Source organism: Chrysoperla carnea, chromosome 1 (assembly GCF_905475395.1).
Source record: "Chrysoperla carnea chromosome 1, inChrCarn1.1, whole genome shotgun sequence".
Taxonomy (NCBI): Eukaryota; Metazoa; Arthropoda; class Insecta; order Neuroptera; family Chrysopidae; genus Chrysoperla; species Chrysoperla carnea.
In genome coordinates this window covers 4,758,982-4,778,187 of record NC_058337.1, presented here as the reverse complement: position 1 = coordinate 4,778,187, position 19,206 = coordinate 4,758,982, and the positions used below count along the sequence as shown (strand labels likewise).

The 19,206-nt window shown below is 30.5% G+C and overlaps 1 protein-coding gene across 2 annotated transcripts; it reads left to right on the top strand.

Annotated features, from left to right (window-relative positions):
- The first annotated feature begins 10,343 nt into the window (after positions 1-10,343).
- LOC123290836 lies at positions 10,344-17,917 on the top strand. 2 transcript variants are annotated; one of them, XM_044871180.1, is made up of 11 exons: positions 10,344-10,525; positions 10,800-10,888; positions 10,960-11,158; positions 11,335-11,546; positions 12,507-12,665; positions 12,749-13,513; positions 13,747-14,393; positions 14,918-15,295; positions 15,790-15,922; positions 16,401-16,656; positions 17,021-17,917. In XM_044871180.1, exons 2-11 carry the CDS (start codon positions 10,807-10,809, stop codon positions 17,721-17,723), a joined length of 3,534 nt encoding a protein of 1,177 aa, XP_044727115.1. In that variant the 5' UTR covers positions 10,344-10,525; positions 10,800-10,806; the 3' UTR covers positions 17,724-17,917. The 2 variants fall into 2 exon arrangements, with proteins under 2 accessions (XP_044727115.1, XP_044727114.1); XM_044871179.1 differs by having other exon boundaries at positions 12,504-12,665.
- Positions 17,918-19,206: the final 1,289 nt, after the last annotated feature.

The following is a 19,206-nucleotide window of genomic DNA, read 5'->3' as shown; positions in this document are numbered from 1 at the left end:
ATGTCAAAAAATTGTTAAATAAATTATTTATATAAAAAAAATAAATAATAAATAAAAAAAAAGTGAACTTTAAACTGGACAAATCATCACTCAGAGGCACCGATGCATTTTTTAGAATACAAAATTGAAATTATTTCGTATCCGACTTCAGCAATAACTGTGCGAGGTCGCCGTAACTTGTTTAAAGAAAGAGGGCGTTGTGTCGCAGCCTAATATATTATATACACTAGTCGAACGTATTGTTTTATATTTGAAAATTTGAAAAGTCCCAGCTATAGCATGGCCTTTAACACAATTTTATAAAAGAAGAAAACGGACTTTTTGAAAAAAAAAAAAAACAGACATTTCACATACATTACTGCAACTAAGTATGAAAATTTTAAGCGAAAAAACATTTATAAAAACGCACGGGGATGTGATTAAATTGGATTTTTAAAAACTTTTCTTTTTTTTTTTTAATCGATTTTCCAAAAATTTTGAATAATTTTCAAATTTTCAAAAGCGCTCTTCTTTGGCTTATTTAGAACTTTTCACCAAGTTTCGTATAAATTTTTTTTTTAAAGAGGTGCGCGCGTTTCTAAAAATCCCATTTTTAAGGATATTTTTTAAATTAATTTATTTAACAATTACTTGTACGGAACTGTTTTTGAAACAAATCCTTTTTTTTTAAACTAAGTAACCCGGTTTTACCAACTTCCGCTGCATTTCTACAAGAGCCCCTAATGCCAGTTTATAGAAAAATAGAGCATTGAATTCTCCAGAAAAATTTCCATTTTTATATGTCTCGGTTTCCTGTATATTGGTTACGGAAAATTAATATTTCGCTCAAAACAGAATGACTAGACTATATTGTTACATTAAAAAATTTAGTATTAAAGCAACTGATTTTCATTGTATTCTAGGTATAAAAACAAAATTCTCAATCAACTATTTAATAAACGATTTTACAATTTTCATGGTATTATCGGCATCCCATTCAAGTAAAAGCAAGTTCAATTCAATCGCTCAGTTAAGCTGCTTGCAGTTAATTTTAAATAAACGGATAATTAAAAATAAAAAGGAATATATAAAGAATATTTTCATATTGTTCACAAGTAGAATTCAAAATTATTCAGGTATTTTCTAAAATTAATATAATACGCACATATAAAACTAATAATTGAAAAATATTTACCTTATTATCGATCCATAATTCTATTTTCCATTCGTTCTCATTGTATCTGTAAAAAAGATTTTTGTTTTAATTTAAAATTATATTATAATATAATTATTAAAATATTTTGAAAATCTGAATATAATTTACTTACATTAAAAATTTTGTTAAATACACATGTCTTCACGTCACAAAAATTTCACAGGAACTAAACATTATATGAATGAACAATTGTACCTAGTATATAGTACGGTTTACCAAAACATAGTGTCTTGTTTCAAAACTAAACATTTATGAATGGACAATTGTACCTAGTATTACTATTCAATTTATTAAAAAACTGTACTTTTCTACCTGCTTTTGGTTAAGTAGATTTTTGGTAAAAATATGAAAAAAATGTTTATATCGTTGTACAGTGTTGTTCAATACAATTTTAACATGTAAATGTGAAATATATGGTCAAAAAAATTTTTCCACATAAATGCAAGATGTATTTTAAGAATATAGTATAAGAAGGAATGTTAAAAAATAGATCTCCAAACCATACAGTTAATATAGTATAAAAATAAAAATTATGTTAATACAAGTTGCTATTAAAAATAAAATATTAATTTACTGCTTAAAATAATACATGTCTTCCTCATTTAAATGTTAACATCTTGTTCAACAATGTTTTTCTGCCATTTTGAACAAAATGTCTCTCAGCTACTTGGTAAAATCTTATTGAACACACCTGTATTTTGAAGTAAACATTAATTTACAATTTATTAGAATAGGCTAGGAATATTTTTGAAAGAATTATAACTAGGAGTGTCCACTAAGAAAATACATCGATGTTTTCTTGAATGCAATACGTCGAGACTATTCATCGACATTTTTCAATGCATCGGTTAGAAATACCGATGTTTTCTCAAAATCGAGTACTTTAAATATCACACTACAAGGCTGTAGCCACTACCTAATTACAGCTTTCTGTGGAATACTTTCTTTCTTATGTAAAATAATAAAACATGTAAGGAAACGATTAGATTTTACTATAATAAGAATATTATATCCAAATCCAATCATGTTCCGTTCTGGTATTTCCTAAGAGATGTTGGAGACCGCTTCCTGCCAGAATTCTCTATCTGACACATTATATACAAGTTGCATTTAACACGACAAAAGTAAAATCAATGAAACTAAATGTAATTTAATGTTTTAAATTTTTTTATGTAAATAATATATTTGACCTAATCGATCGAAACAATTGTCACAGCATTAGGCGTTTTCCGAAATATACATCAATATACTATCCAATAATGACTTGATAAATCCGACGCCATATTATGCTGGTGAGAACAGTGTGACTGTTAACTATTCAGCCGGGGGTGTATGCATTAGAGTGTGTGGAAAATTAATAAAATAATAATTTTTTTTAAATTAAATTTTGAACAATAACAAGATATATTGTCGTAATAACTTCCAATCTTTTGAAAAAGACTACAGTTAAAGTTTGACGAAGATCACGATGAACGAAGATGACACAGAAAACAGTGCTAACACGATTCCATTAAAGGTATGGTCAACCCCGCGAATAACAGGAATAGCGTGTGATCTATGGGTTGTCCATGGCTTTAATTGGATCGTGTTAGTGTGGGTCCGCGGGTTTTTGGCCTTTACGTTTACTGTGTTTAGTCAAGTTTACCAAGAATTTACTTATGAAAGTAAAACACTAAATTTATGTACTTTTTGAGAATTCTTTGTATGATGGGACCACCCTGTAATTTATAAAGTAATAATTCTACATGGTAATAATATATTTTTGCCATACAAACTATATTTTTTCATTTTTGAATTTTTATACCTGAACTGTATGTATGAATATCAAGTAGGTATTATTAATTTAGAACAGGCGGTGAATATGGTTGAGTGTGTAAAATATGAGTACCACATTTTGTCAATTGTTTCTTGATTAGAAAAGCTTATAGATTAATATTGTGAATCTTGCCAGAAACCCTTTTGGTCCAAGTTTTGTATACACCCCCCCCCCACCCTCCAAAGAAAAAGTTAAATGAAATTTTTTTGAATCAAGTAAAAGTTATTCTTGATTCCATGGGTTATTTAACGTCAAAAAGGCTTTGTGATTTTTTCTTAAACTTCTTCGTTTTCGAGATATTAACAGTTTCATGTTCGGAAAAACTCCAAAAAGGCCATTGTAAAAGCTGAAAAACGGGTCTTCAAATTATATTTTAGCTTATCAAAATTCTAAAATAATGTTTGATTATCCGTGTAAATATCATTGTTTTTCCGTAAGGGTGCAAAATTTTGATGTCTAGTTTCTCCAAAACTATAAAAGATAGAATTGATTATAGTAGGAGCTTCAAATAACAAGTCTTGCAAAAGAATTTCTAAAACAAAAATATTTTTTTTAGAAAATTCTTCAAACTGCTGTAACTAGGTTGGTTTTTTAATTTATAAAAATAATGCAGGCACTGATCTTCAACTCTGTGTATACAGAGTATTATAACAATTACCTCAAAAATGATTTAAAATGACAATATACTGCGACATTTTATCATTGTAAAGGACAAATAGATAATTATATTATTTGAATAAAATTACGACATGTTTAGATTAAAAGTTCGGGCAGCAAAACTTTGGGGTTTTACTTTTCACATAAAAATAAGTTTTTTTTTTATTTTGTTACTTTCCCGGAGTGGTGCAAAATGTCTAACCAACAAAATGGCATCAAAAATGGCTTTTTTTCAGAAATTTTATCATTATACCATGTATATATGAAATATACATAGTATATTAAATTTAGTCCCAAGTTTGTAACGCTTAAAAATAATGATGCTAGGAAAAAAATTTTGTCATAGCTGTTCATAAAATCACCTAATTAGCCCATTTCCGGTTGTCCGCCCGTCCGTCTATACTTGATTATCAGTTATGTATGTGTCACATGTGTCACATGTGATAAAAAAATCAACTTACACTGATTATGCATGGTATTTCAACAATTAACTCAGTCAATTGTTTGTTTTCACTTGTTTTTATTTTATATTCGCAAGGGAAGACTTCGGTCCATATCCAAATTTGGTGGGTTTGTTGTAAAGATTCAAAACTACACCTCATATTTTTTTGGGGAAGTTTTGCCCCCTTCCCTCAAGTTATAGATATATGTATACATACAGATTTACAGATTTTAATGAAACTATCACCAAAAGTAGGTTGTAATACTTACAACTTTTAGTTAAAAATCCGCTAAATAGTTCAGCCAAAATTTTAAATTTATTTACATTTTGTCCTACGGAGTTGAATTTTTTTAAATTATAGCACTTTTTATTATCTTTCGATTTCATAATAGGTTGCATATCCGTAAAATGACTCCTTGACTCATATTTTTGCGAAAAACCGAAAATTTATCATTTTTTGAAAATAATTTTTTGCTGGGTGTATTGACTGGCGGTTTTTTGCTTTGGCTAAAAAAGTTATTCTAAAAAGGTATAAATGGTTTAAAGCGGAAATTTTGAGTTTTAACCTCCATGCTATTGGGGAAAAAGGTGTAAAGAATAAATACCTTTTAAAAGATTTTAATGATATTTTTATTAATATACTCTTTTTTACACTATCCACCCCCCTCCCGCCGTATAAGAGAATTTTTGGGTTGCTGATCTTGAAATTTCAGTTTAAGTGTTAAATTTGTTACTCTTCGTCCTCTGTTAGCCCACATTTACACTCCCTAAAAAAGTTACCATTTTTTTGAAAATTTAACCTTTTCAAGCCATGTAAGCGTTTTTGTATAGTCTTTGATCTCGAATTTATGATCAAATTGATACAAGTTTCATCCCCCCCCCCCCTTTGTTTAGTTTTAAAAATTAGACCCCCCCTAAATTGTTTGTACCATTTATTGGCATGAAATGCGCCAAGTTTGTTGTTCGTAGTAAGAAATAGGAACATACAAGCTATGATTTCAATGTATTGGTACTAGATTCGATAACAAAGACACAAAAAAAAACTTTTTTAAAAACCTAAAAGAAGATTTAATAGCAAAAAAATGGTGATTCTCAACGACTTTTTAATTTGAACTAAAAAAGAGGGAAAAAATCTGAAAATTGAAAAATCTCTTCCATAAACACGAGATCAGCAACTTTAAAAACTACCTTACATGCCTTAGATTTCTTCACCCCAATAGCGCGGGGGTTAAAACTAAAAATTTTTAAGTGAAAACAAACAATTGACTGAGTTAATTGTTGAAATACCATGTATAGACAGTGTTGATTACTCTATCACATAACACATATACCTATACATGTCACACATACATGACTGATAATCCCATATTAATACATACTATAAAATTTGCATCTAATGTGTGCCCTCGTGATTAAACAGTGATAACTACAAGAAAATGTTTAAAAAAAAGTTCTTTATTTTTTGATAAGGACATTTTTTATATTTAAACTTTTGTTCTATCTCTAACGGTTTACAAGACGGGTCCTACGAACCCAAGACCCAATTGACCTATGTTGCTCATTTACGAACTTGACCTCACTTTTTACGTCCTGAGTGCGCTGTAAAAATTTCAGCTTGATATTTTTTTCGTTTTTGAGTTATCGTGTTCACAGACGGACGGACGACCGAAAATGGACTAATAAGATGATTCTCTTCGAAACTTAATATATTATGTATATTTCATATATACATGGTATACAAAATGCCAGTCAATAAAACCAGCAAACAATTATTTTCAAAAAATGATAAAGTTTCTGTTTTTCAAAAAAAATGGGTTAAGGAGACATTATTTATTAATAGATTACGGATATGTAACCTATTATGAAATCGAAAGATAATAAAAAATGCTACTCCGTTGTAAAAAATGGCATAAAATGGCAGCCATTTAAAAAAATTTACTAAATTTCAAATTTTGGCTGAACTATTTGTTGGATTTGGCTAAAATTTTAATTGAAAGTTGTAAGTATTAAAACCTACTTTTGGTATTAGTTTCATTTAAATCAGTCAAATATTTTTTATTTACAATCAAATGAATTGTGTTTTACCTCATGTATGTAAACATATATTTATAACTCGAGGGGGCTGGTGCGAATGCTCCTATAAAAATATGGGGTTTACTATTGAAGCTTTACTACAAACCCAACAAATTTCTCCTCTTGCGAATAGAAAATAAAAATGATAAAATTTCAGAAAAAAGCCATTTTTGACGCTATTTTGCTAAAAATGCCTAAAATTATATAAAATTGTGCCATCTGAACGTGACAGCAGAGTACTAGAAATTTGCAATCTCAGATGGTAATGCAGAAAGTTATAAAATATTACACCAAACATGTAATTGGTGTTGCATAAACAAATTTTAAAATGAACTAAATTACTCAATATGTATAAACTGGGCCAATGTGAATTCAATCCCCTAAATTGTAATTTTAAAAACAAAAAAAAATTTTATGTGAATTTTCGAGTTCATTTCGCTTTGAATTTCTATTCCCTTTGAACTCGAAATCAAAGCGAAATGAACTCGAAAATTTTAATTCGAATTGAATTCAACTTTTTTATCAGGGCACGCTTAAATTCATTTGACCTCAGGCTATGTAACTTAATGGTCTAAGCTTTCAATTGATAACGATTGCAAATGAATTTTTATAAAATTATGTACAGGTTATGATTTAAAAAGTTAAAGAATATTTAACGTGCGAAACATTTGTATAGGATCTACAGGTGATTGTGAACTCAAATTCCGACTATTTATGCAAAGATATTTTTTAATTTTTCTTCACCGGATGTATATTTTGTAAGTGGAAACAAAATCTCTGTCGCGCTCATGTCCGGTATTTTTTTAATAAGATCACTTTAAGAATTCATAAATAATAATTATTTATATTAACATATGGTATATTTTTCAGATATCAATCATTTTCTTGTTATTTTTTAATATTTTTTTTTATCAAATGAATAATTAAATATTAGATTTGTGGACATGTAATTGTTTAATAAATAATAAAAAAAATTAAGTTACTTTATTATTATTGATATTTTTTTATTCTCATAAAATAAATCAAAATTAATTTGTTTCGAAAAAATATTTTTGGCTTTTTATTCATGAATTAATAAGAGTTTATACACAACAGTCATATCACTAATGTAATACACATTGCCTGAATTTTTTTGATAAATAGGAATTATTTTTAGGAACAAAAAGGAAAATTGAAGGGCACTAAAAAGAAAGGGAAAAATATTAATTTGAAACAAATACTATTAATTAATGATAGGTTTGTTTTTTCTATTCGACAGGAGATGGATCGACAAGAGAAATTTTCCAATTTTTTATCTTAATATTTTCTTCCAATTCGACATGAGAAAGTTAAGTGAAAATTTTCACTGCGTTCAATCTGTTTAGCAAACGTAAAGCACGAATTAGTTATTTCCATAGGCATAAATAGAAAATGCCCCGGTAGTAATGGGGCTCCTTTGGAAGTGGATGGATACTTCGCTAAAAAGAGACTGCTATTGTCTTTTATGTGTACTTACCATAGACATACAAATAATATTTATCGTGTTTCATGTATATCATAGACATATAAATAATATGCTTGCATCATGTCTCTTTTTTTAAAGATTCTTTTAATTTAATTTCTTACATTTCTTTTACTTTAATTATTTTTAAATATTTTTTATTTTAATTAGAAATAAAAAATTTGTTTATTAAAAAATGAACAAATTAATTTAAAAATCTGCGTTTGCGCATCAACGATCATTGTCAATTGCGCATCAACATGAGATATTTATGTATATTCTTAAAATATATCTGTGATAACAACTTCTAACACGTGGGTAGTTTTAAATGCTAAGACTTTGTTATTTGAGAATTATTATTATTTACTTATTGTTTTGTATTAGATAATACTGATCAAAATGACAAAAAAGTGTATAATATGTAAATCGACATCAGTTCCAAACTATGAAAAACGTAGTTTTCACATGTAAGTACTCTATCATAGACATAAAACCATATATCACAGCGGTGGGCGTGATATGTGATAAATCTATAAAAAGAGAACGAGTTTTAAGTGGCGAGGCTGTTCTTATCTTATATGTGTATTTACCATAGACATATAAGTAATATTCATCTTGTTTTATGTGTATGATAGACATATAAGTAATATGCTAGCATCGTCTCTATTTTTTTAAAGATTTGTTTAATTTAATTTCTTATATTTCTTATACTTTAATTATTTATAAATATTTTTTATTCTAAGTAGAAATACATATTATAAGATAATACTAGCTGGAAAGATCTCTCGTTCTTTTAATTAATCTGATAAATAAATCCGATTAAATTATTATTTATAAATTATTCATATTTTTTATACAGGTTTCCTAAAGATGAATTGGCAAGAAATAAATGGATTAAATCGTTGATGTTATCAAACGTAAATATAAACTTTAAAACTGCGTCCATTTGCAGTGATCATTTTGATAAAAAATTTATTGATCAAGATGAATTACATCAAAGACGTCGTTTATTTGCCAATGCTGTTCCACGACTAATAAATACAGTGAATCCATCAACAGCTGTTGTTATTGAGGATGATTCTGAAGAAAATAATACACAACAAGATACAAATGTTTTAGAAGACATAAGTTTTCAATCAAATTTAGATGAAAGTTCTGAAAGTTCCACATTTGAAGCAACTGAAAAATCTGAAAACAACTCAGCAAAGAGTAGAAAAAGGTAAGAATATTAATTTATAATATGTAATAAGCATTTCTACTCAAAATAAAATATATTTATAAATAATTAAAGTAAAAGAAATATAAAAAATTAAATTAAGTAATTAAATTAAAAGTATTAAAAGAATAAAGATAATACAAGCATATTACTCATATGTCTATGATATACATGAAACACGATAAATATTTCTTATATGTCTATGGTAAGTCCACATAAAAGACAAGGACAGTCTCACCACTTAGAACTTGTTCTCTTCGTATCCACTTACATGGTAGCCCCATTACTAGCGGGGTCTATCAATTATGTCTATGGTTATTTCTATTAGAATGGGTTTGATTGTTCCAATCAATCTTTGAGGGGTGGGGTGGGTTCTCCAAACGGTAGTGAACACATTATGACACGTAAATTGTACACTATCTATGGCCACGTCAATGATATGAACAATTCACGGATATGTAGCAAGCAAATGAATTTCTATTCCATTTCTTTTGTAGGTTCAATAAATTGCATTTCTTTTGCAATTTTGTAAACTGCTACATCTCCGAATATCATCCGTCGTCGGGTATTTTCCCACATTTTATATTTAATTACCGATAAATTGATTTCATTTTATCGATAATAAACAATATATCAAATTTGTTATATTCTTTAAATTTAGAAAAATAGTTTAATGCAAAACCTAATCTATCTATCATTTTTTCGCAAACCTCTTTTACATTTTCTAATTTAACTAAAGCTCGCTACACACGATACCTTTTATACAACAATAAAAGCTCTAACATTTTATGCTTTTATTAATAATTCTATCAAAAGACTTAAGAAAATCCGTATTCTTTATTAAGTATTCCAAAAATTTCCTTATCTCAATTTCCCTAAATTGAAAAGGCCAAGGGTGATTAGCAGAACGGTTATAAATAAATAATTAATGAACTGACATATCGACACCTAGATTTTTATTACAAAATTAGAAAGATAGGCGTCATATTTTATGCAATTGGGGAATGGAATCTCCCCCTTTTCAATACTTCGAAAAAGGGCTAATATCATGTAATTGATGAAAACATATTATGCTTCCTTCGACATGACAGTATAATTCAAGTCAAAATTTAAATATCTTTTATATTATTCCAACCATGCAATTTGCATAAATTTCGAACCTAAAGTGGCCCTGACGTAGCCATTATTTCATAGATTCCCATTACATTTTACTTTCATACAACATATACATTACCAACTTTAAAATAAATAAAAATATTATTCTTAAATTAATAAAAACTGATCTCAAAACTATTAAATTATATAATATTATATTTTTAATTAAATATTTTAAATATTATGAGTTAATTTTTTAATAAAATTATTGTGATTTAAATGTAATTTTAAAATAAAAATTATTAATTATAAGTGTTTTCAAAATATATGTAGTGGTACTATTTCATAGCCGGCTTTGGTTTAGCATTTTTAGAAGATGGTTGTTGTTTGTGACATTTTTCCAGTAATGTTCGTGAATAAACAAATAAATTTGTTATAAAATCGTGAATTTAAAATAATTTTTCTGTTCCCAAGACAATTGATCTAATACAGAGTGAACGTGAAGTGTTTTCTTACATATAAAAGTAGTGAATTTTTAATGTGAAAGTTAAGTAAGTATAACCATAAATCAAAATTTTCAAAACATATTTATTTGTGTTCCATAAGTCACTTTACTTAAATTAATTACACAATTAATATATTTGTTACCAATATTTCATAATTATTTTCAATTTGAAGTATTTTTTTTGAAATGAATTTTAAAATTACTCAACTTGACATATTGACGTAGTTCATACATTTAATGGCTACAGCAGCACTATGCATTTGCGTGTTCAAAAACTTTCCCGCTTAAAATGAAAACACAATTTTCTTTTTTTTCCACAGGATCAAGATGCCTTCGAAAAAAAGGTTAACACGTTTAGAGGAGCGGTTACAAAAAGAAGCACAAAAATTAAAAAGTCAATTAGAAAAAGGTTATTATCATAATTTCAGGTTTTTCCCCCGGAAATGTACTTTTCTAACATATATTTTCTGATTTATATAGAATTAGCTCCGAAAAGAGAACCATTACATTTACAATGTGTGGACGAAGATTTAACTTCAGCTCAACTTTCTTATCAAAATCGACTAGCGAAAGAGTTAAAAGATGCGACCCACAAATTGGAAAAGGCTATGGCAAGTGGGCCTAGTGAAATCATTTACAAAGGGGAATATGTTCAATCGTATCAAATCGGAAATGCAAAGTATGTTTTTTTATTGTCTTAATTTATAAGTTTCCTTGACCCATTTTCTAAAAAAATTTGTTTTCAAAATATTTTGCTCAGAAATAACATTTTTTATTAAATAATTTTCGTAGCAAGCCCCTGCTCGAACCCCAAAAAATTAAAAACTGAAATATTAAGTTAAAATTATTCTTTAGACCTCCATCGAACAGCTCATCGAAAGGTGGTCAAAATACGTATCAATTGGTTATGGATCCACGATCGGGCTTAATTGTTGGAGGAATGGGTCAAGCACAACTCATTCAAGCTGGACAACAAACACCCACATCAACAACTCCACCACCATCGCGATCAAGCAAAAAGAATTCAAGATCGTCTTCATCAAGTCGATCAAAACCTTCAACGCCACGTAAGTATTTTGTTTAAATTTGATTTCAAGAATCGTTAACAAAAATTTTTATAGTTCAAGACTGTGAGAAACTCCATTTTCTATATTGGAGACTATTCTTTACATGCCAATTTTAGGCTTTTTGTGGCCGTATTTTTTTCCGTGGAAAATTATTTATTACAGGAATAAAAGTCCTGAAACTCAAAGGTAGCACTAGACTGCCGAACATCCTTAAACGAGCTAGTGGAACAACTAGCTGTTGACCACCGGCCTCGCTGCGAAACTTCAAGTTAAAGATTATTGTGTTACAACCTTCACTTTATTTGATATCACTTATTACCCTTTTGTTCAAAATTTGGTTGGTTTTAATTTTTTGGTACAGGACCCTTATTTTTTTGAGAACAGCCAAAATTCAATTCCATTCTGTTAAAGAATGTTTATGCAAAATTTGAAGTAGATTGAACGAAGGAATCAAGTTCTCCCATACGCACTTTGTCCTCGTTTTTCATCCCTTTAAGGGTAGAATTTCGGAAAATCCTTTCTTATCGGATACATTCGTCATTCAAAGAACACACTGTACAAGTTTCAGGTCTCTAAGATCAATGGTTAGGCTGTGCGTTGCTCACTTATGCCAACCTTTCTTTGACGACCTCTCCGACCTTACCTTCGTTTATGCCAAAGAACTCGCCCTGTTCTTAAACACCTCCATATAGTTTAAAATGTAGTGGCAGGGAATGAGCCAATCCTTTTTCTTTGTGACGACCCATCGTTTGGTCTAAGTGTGTCTCTCCTCAAGACAGCCACTCCGACTTAACCGAAGTGTTCTGGAAAACATTGTCAAACAGATAAAAATAATCAGTTAATTTGATGAAAGTTCTCTTTAATCTCATGATTTTAAATCTATTGCACTTAGTATTCTGTCACCAACTAAGATATTTTCATTAGCCGAACCTACTTAATAATATTTTATTGTTAAAGAAGTAAATGCAACGCCACAAATACCTGCAAATATTCGTCCTACGGAAGGAACAGCTGTCGGTGGATTAGCAACTGGAAAACCACCACCAATTGTAGATTTAACAACGGATGATGGACGACCTGCACCTGATTCTCGTGAAGTTTCATTCAATAAATTACAAGGTATTTTCAAAACAGTTACAAAATACAATCGTCGATAACACGAAGCTTAATTTTCTTTCAATTATTTGTAAATTTGTCAACAGGTAAAACGTTCCCATCGTTAGTGGTTGTAGCAAGACCTCATCTCCGTGCGAAAGAAGTCGCCTCTGTAAACGATCGACCTGCCCTCGATGCTAAAGTGAAATCAGTTCTAATGCATACACCAACGAAATTCACCGAATGGTTAATTCAACAAGGTCTAGTACGATCCGAACAGACATGCGTTGTACATCCACAAACCAAACTAAAGTTAGGAATGTACAGTGATGTCTCGAAATTCCCCTACTCCGGTGGATACGTGTGGATCAGTGAATGTTGTCCGCAACGTTTCGTCTCTGTATTTAGTGGATCATTATTTGAAGCTGCCTCACATCCACCAAGTGTGTTGCTGAAATTAATTTACCATTGGGCATGCCAAACGAATGTCCAAAATATTGTTCAATGGGTTAAAGTTGATAACCTGTATGTGAAAGGATTATTCACGTGGTTACGTGCAGCTTGTACGACAGCTTTACAAAATTTCAATTTAATGGGTGGTAAAAATAAGCGTATTGAAGTGGGTGTTATTTCTTTGGGTACAACGTCTCAAGATGGCCATCAACGTCAAGTGAAAGTTGAAGTATTGGGTATTTTGGATCCAGAAGCGAAACAAATTCGTTTACGTGCGGTGGAACCATTGGCTGATAGTGATAGTCGAAATTATAAACGAAGATTTTCGAAAATATTAGAGCCATTAATTGCTTGGGTTCATAAAGATAGTATCATTATGACTGATTTAACCGTTGACAAAAGTTGTTTGAATTCACTAGGTAAGAGAATACAGTTTTTTTCTAGAAAAATTCTAATATTTTATGGTGGATGAATACATGCAATCGTAGAAATACGGCATTTCCATGAAAAACTTGGCATTTCATTTTTTTCATGGGAGGCAGTGAGGGAAACTTGTATTCTGTTCTTTTTCATAATTATTCTAAAATTCATCATAAAATATGTATTTGTCTGAAAATCGTGTTTTAATCGTAATTTTCTTCTCACATTTAAGGTTTCGAATATGTCGTACAATCTTCGGCCAGTGATGCAACCAGTGGTAATCAAACAGTTATGGAATATTTACGACGTATTGTACCACGAATGTTTCAAAATACTTTATCATTACTCAGCCATCAAATCATTCAACAATTTCTGGATGAATTAGTTTGGCGTGAATGGTATGGACCGACCGCAGCACAAGCTTTCGACAATATCGTATTACATTTAGCCGAACAAACACGACAAAATACACCGTACACATTAATCGTACGATTAAATAAAATTGCAGCGAATCCATTTAAAAATTGGAGTTTCTATCATCAAAACTATGAAAAACAACTTGATAACGATGAATTATTAGCACTTGCGAATAATAATAGTATACCAGCGACAACACCAACATCTGCACCGAAACAATATACAGCACGGAATCGTAAACGTAATTATAGTTCAATTTCGGGTGAAGCATCACCACAACCATCTAGTAAATCGAAGAAAACAGGCGCACAACAAGTGAATACAGTTATTGATCTGGATGATGAAACTGTTGATAATCGATCATCTGGTGCTTTAGAAAGTTATTATTATGGTACTTTAGATGGTAAAGAAAGTAATATGCAACAAAAAGTTAAAATTAATATTAAATGTTGTTCTTGTAAAGTAAGTGTGCATATTTGTTTGTTTTATTTAAAAGGGGTGATAAATCGGGGGGAAATCGGGAATTATCATAGAATTTAGTTGATCGGCATTTTTTTTCGGAAATTAGGGGAAAAAACTTGATGTTTTTTAGTTATTGTTACCCTTAAAAAGATATTCAAAAGTCTTTGTTATTAAAAGGTCCAAAAAATATACATATTTGTTTAATCAAAGTTGCCACAAATCGCCGTAGATTGGGAAATATCAAGGAAAATAATTGATCGAAATTTTTATAGAAATTAGACATAGAAGTGTAAAGTTTCTTACTTGGAAACCTTTCAATAGCTTTTGCTATCTCAACACATTATATTACTTAACATATGAGGAATAATACGACACAGAGAGTCAATAAATCAGAAGTGAGGGAGTTAAATACGTCCTAGACCGGATATCTAGAAGATTCGGGTTAAATTCCCGGCTTCTGTGTAATTTTTGTCGTTTCTTTCTATTTTTTCATATAAAAATAAATTCTTTTTTTTACTTTACAGATGACATTCACCAACAATATTCATTTATTAGATCATTTATTAGCACATGCGCACAATGTATCAACTGGTGCAAATGCCGTACAATGTCGTTTCTGTTTGGCTATGTTAGGATCAAGTGATGCACTAGAGAGTCACATAAATGAATCACATCCATGTGATACATTTGTATCGAATGCATTGATATGTGTTATTTGTGAGACACGATTTACAACCGCTAATCAATTAACCAAACATATGACGAATACTCATGTGGCGGCTGAACTACCATACGAATGTGGAACATGCTATCATCGTACATCATCACATCGTGCAGCTATTGAACATTTCTATAATGAGCATGATGGTACAGCTATGTTACAATGTCCATTCTGCTTGAAAGTAAGTTTAAATTTTCATTTATTCGAACAAACACAATTTTTGTATTATACAGGGTGTTCTGTTATTAATAGCAGAAAATTGTACCACTAAAGGGTAGTGATTAACTTTATGGCTCATTTATAAAAGCTACAAATTGAGCCTCGAACTTGGATTTCCTGCAATTCATACAAATCAAGAAAATAAATAGCGAAAAACGCAATTGTTTGCGATAAAACCGTCTTAACTTGCTGAGGACAAATCCCTTCGATTTTTTTCGTTTTTTATTATAATGTTTTTCCCGCTTTTTTTTTGCATTTTTCAAATTTTTTAAATAAATTCCTACACTCTTATTTTTTTCAACTTCTATTTTTGTCTTAATTATTGCGTCGAAAAACGGGATAGGTTAATATTTTTCATTACTGAGGTATTTTACGTCGCACATACTGTACTACAGAGAGTACTGGATAATACGACTTTTTTCAGCAAAATTTTGAATTAATTTTTATCTTTTACAGTCAATATCGGTTTGGAATATTGGACGCGCTTACAATCAAAATGTAACATTCTTCATGGCCCATTTACAAAAACATCAAAAGAAGGGTACAGCGAAAAAATGTAATCGTTGCGCTTTATGGTTTGTACATAAAGGTACGTAAATTTTTATATTTTGGTCAAAGGAAGCTTAATAATAATATTAAAATATAAGAGGGGTGCCGTAAATGGCTCCCTATCAAATAGACCCTCTTTTGAGAACAACCTGTCACCTGAAGGCGAGAAGTCTCCGGATAAGAGAGGCAATTTTAAGCAGATGAAGCTATATGATTTTGTCGTGGTTAAATTCCACGCAGAAAGACCACAACTTCTTCGCTGGAATTTCTCCTAGGTTGATGAATTCAATGTTTCGGATCTAAACATTCTGAATCCGACGTCCTATAGTTTCTGCAGGTACAAATACCATACATGGAGATTTCATCGTCCTTCATACAGGCCCTACAAGTAGGGTCATCAGAGATCTCCATGTTATGTACAAGACAAGGGTCCAACCACCCTTCCTAACTATGCTCTAGTAAATTTCAGACGAGCAAAATGAAGGCTTAATATGAAAATATTTGGTTTAATTTTACAGGAACATTGAAAGAACATCAACAACGTAGCCATAACAGTTTAATTGGTAAACGTAACTTACATATGTGGCAACCAACATCGAACAGTGTTATTTTAGCACGTGCTACAGCTCCACAACAATCAGCGTATTCAAGTCAACCATCCCCTGAACCAGAACCACTACAAGAACTATTTGATGATATGGTTGTTATACTTCCAGATGAAGAATTAAAATGTAAAGAATGTGATTTGGATGTGGGCGATGAAGATCATTACACGTAAGTCTCTTCAAATGTTTTTTAAATAAGCCTTTTTTTAGGATTCCGTTGCAAAATAGTAAAAAACAGTTTCTCCATGACCATCTATGTTTAAAAATCTAAAAAATTTTGAGATAAAATTATTATTATTGGAATTGCCCTTTTTTAGAATTTAGAAAATTTGGAAAAATTGTTGTCGATAGTACAGGGTGGGCCATCTTTTATATCAGTATGCAAGCATTAAATAATTTTGAGATTTGTCTGAAATGTCAATTCAATACAATTTTAACCAAGAATCGCTTTACGCCGAAACAACTTGGCGAAAAAATGACGCTGTATTTGAGTCGTATCACATTTTTTAATCGAATTTTTCCTTTTTTTACAGCGGTGTTCTAAATTGTAATAAATGTTGTTACGTCACATGCTGTAAACATGCAATGGACGATCATTCTATATCATGCAAAGACTCAGTGTTTGGAACAGTTACCCCAGCACCCTTACGAAATGAAATGCATTGTGTATGTGGTTACAGTAGCAACGACGGTAATATATTAGCTAAACATTTAGCATTATGTGAACGAAAATCAGCCTATCCATCTGTGGAAGCAGCGAAAGCAGCCATTGTCACACATAGTATGCTTGATGTATTAGGATTAGTACGTCGTCCAGAAGAACCAGGTGCTACTGAAACGAAAAAACCACTTGACTCTGAACTAGCTGTCAAAGAAGAAGCCGATATTGTAATTGAAACAGAAGGTGTACAAGATAGTGATTCAAATCTAGTTGAAATCACCGAGACCAGTGTTGAAACAAAAGTTGAAACACAATCACCAATTAGTCATGAAGTTTCCGATCTTGTGGAAGACTCTGAGAATATCGAGAATGTTGAGAATGTAACATCAAAAGATGATGAAGAAAACCCTGAGAATACTGAGAATACAACAAAAGTTGAAAATGAAAATGATGAACCTGCGGTGGTTAAAGATGGTGATGATGATGATGTTGAAATGGAGCCAGCTACTTCATTATTGGATAAACTTCCAACGAGCATTGAAGAGAACCTTGAAAGTATGGAAGTGGATGAATAAATTACAGTAAAAATTTATTTAAAAAGTTTTTTTATTATTATATAAAAATTATTCGAATATCTTCAGAATTGGTCAGAAATGAAGTTTCTTGAACGAAAAGCATATGTTAAGGGTACAAAAATTATCGTATCGCATGGGGTTTTGAGAGATTGGAATTTTTTTCTACGATTGAGCACTCTCTTAAGATGATATTACATAATATCATGTCTGATTTTCCCCAGGATAAAAATTGTAGCGACTCATCATTGGGTTTACAAAGACTAATCTCGAATTTTCTTAATGGACTGGGAGCGTACTGCAAAATCACTTGACCCATCAATAATCGGCTCAAACTTTGTAATAAAGCAGCAATCAAACCCATAAAAACAATGGGCTACGGCAATTTTATTAGATCGGGGGAGGGTACAGGAAATTTGTAATGCCATATTGGAATACCAAATAAAGGAAAGGTTGACAACATTTTTTCAAAAATTGCCATACTTTATCCACAAAGTGACCTGGAAACCTTTTATTTCTTGAAAAGGTAGATTGAAAGCTATAACACGTGAAAATTACCCAATTACCTTATGGGTAAAATTGGTATCTCAATATGTCGTTACGAATTTCCGCCTCCTCCCACGATCTGATAGGTCCGCTCCCGGACCATAACCTTTAAGAAAATTCTTCTAGTGACCTTATCAAATTTGAATCTTAGTATTGATTAGTACTTAAGTATCATCTAACTAAATCACGTCAGTACTCGAAAGGTTAATGGATAATGCCCCACAAAAAAATGATGCACTTAGAAAACTTTTACTCGCCGAAAAATGACTGAATCTGATTGAAGTATATATGATCCGATAGCTTGAACCGTCTAGTTTTTGAATCATTGTCTCAAAACATTTTAACATCCCTTAATATTTTATGCGCAGGGTTGAAACTCTGAAAAAATTGATTTATTTCAGTCAATTCATTTGAGGACTAGATACGTAGTTCTCGAGATATTAGTGAAAATGTAGGGCCTCATATTTGATTTCGAGCAAAAAAATATCCCTTTAAACACATGACAAAAATCACAGAGAATATTTTACTCTTAATTTCGATAAAAGTCTGTAAGTACGGTAATTACGACCCAAATAATCTAAAAATGAAGTTTATTTGATTATATAAATAATATTTTTTGAGAAATCGATCAAAATTCCGCATTGATAACAATTTCTCTGATTGATTTTAACCAATTTGTTAGAATAAATAATCTCTCCAAAAGCCATACTGGATTTTCGTGGTTTGAATAAAAATTGTATGTAATTATATCGTTTTAAGGGAATTTGCTATGTAATGTAATGAGAAGACGAAACAAATAATTTGCGATACATTTCAAAGTTTCCCATTCTTTGGTGATTGAAAAGTACACGCCACAAAAATAAAAAGGCGACACTTTTTGTTTCCTTAAAAATTATATTTGTAAGTATGCAAAATAATTCACTTCTTTACACTTAAAAGT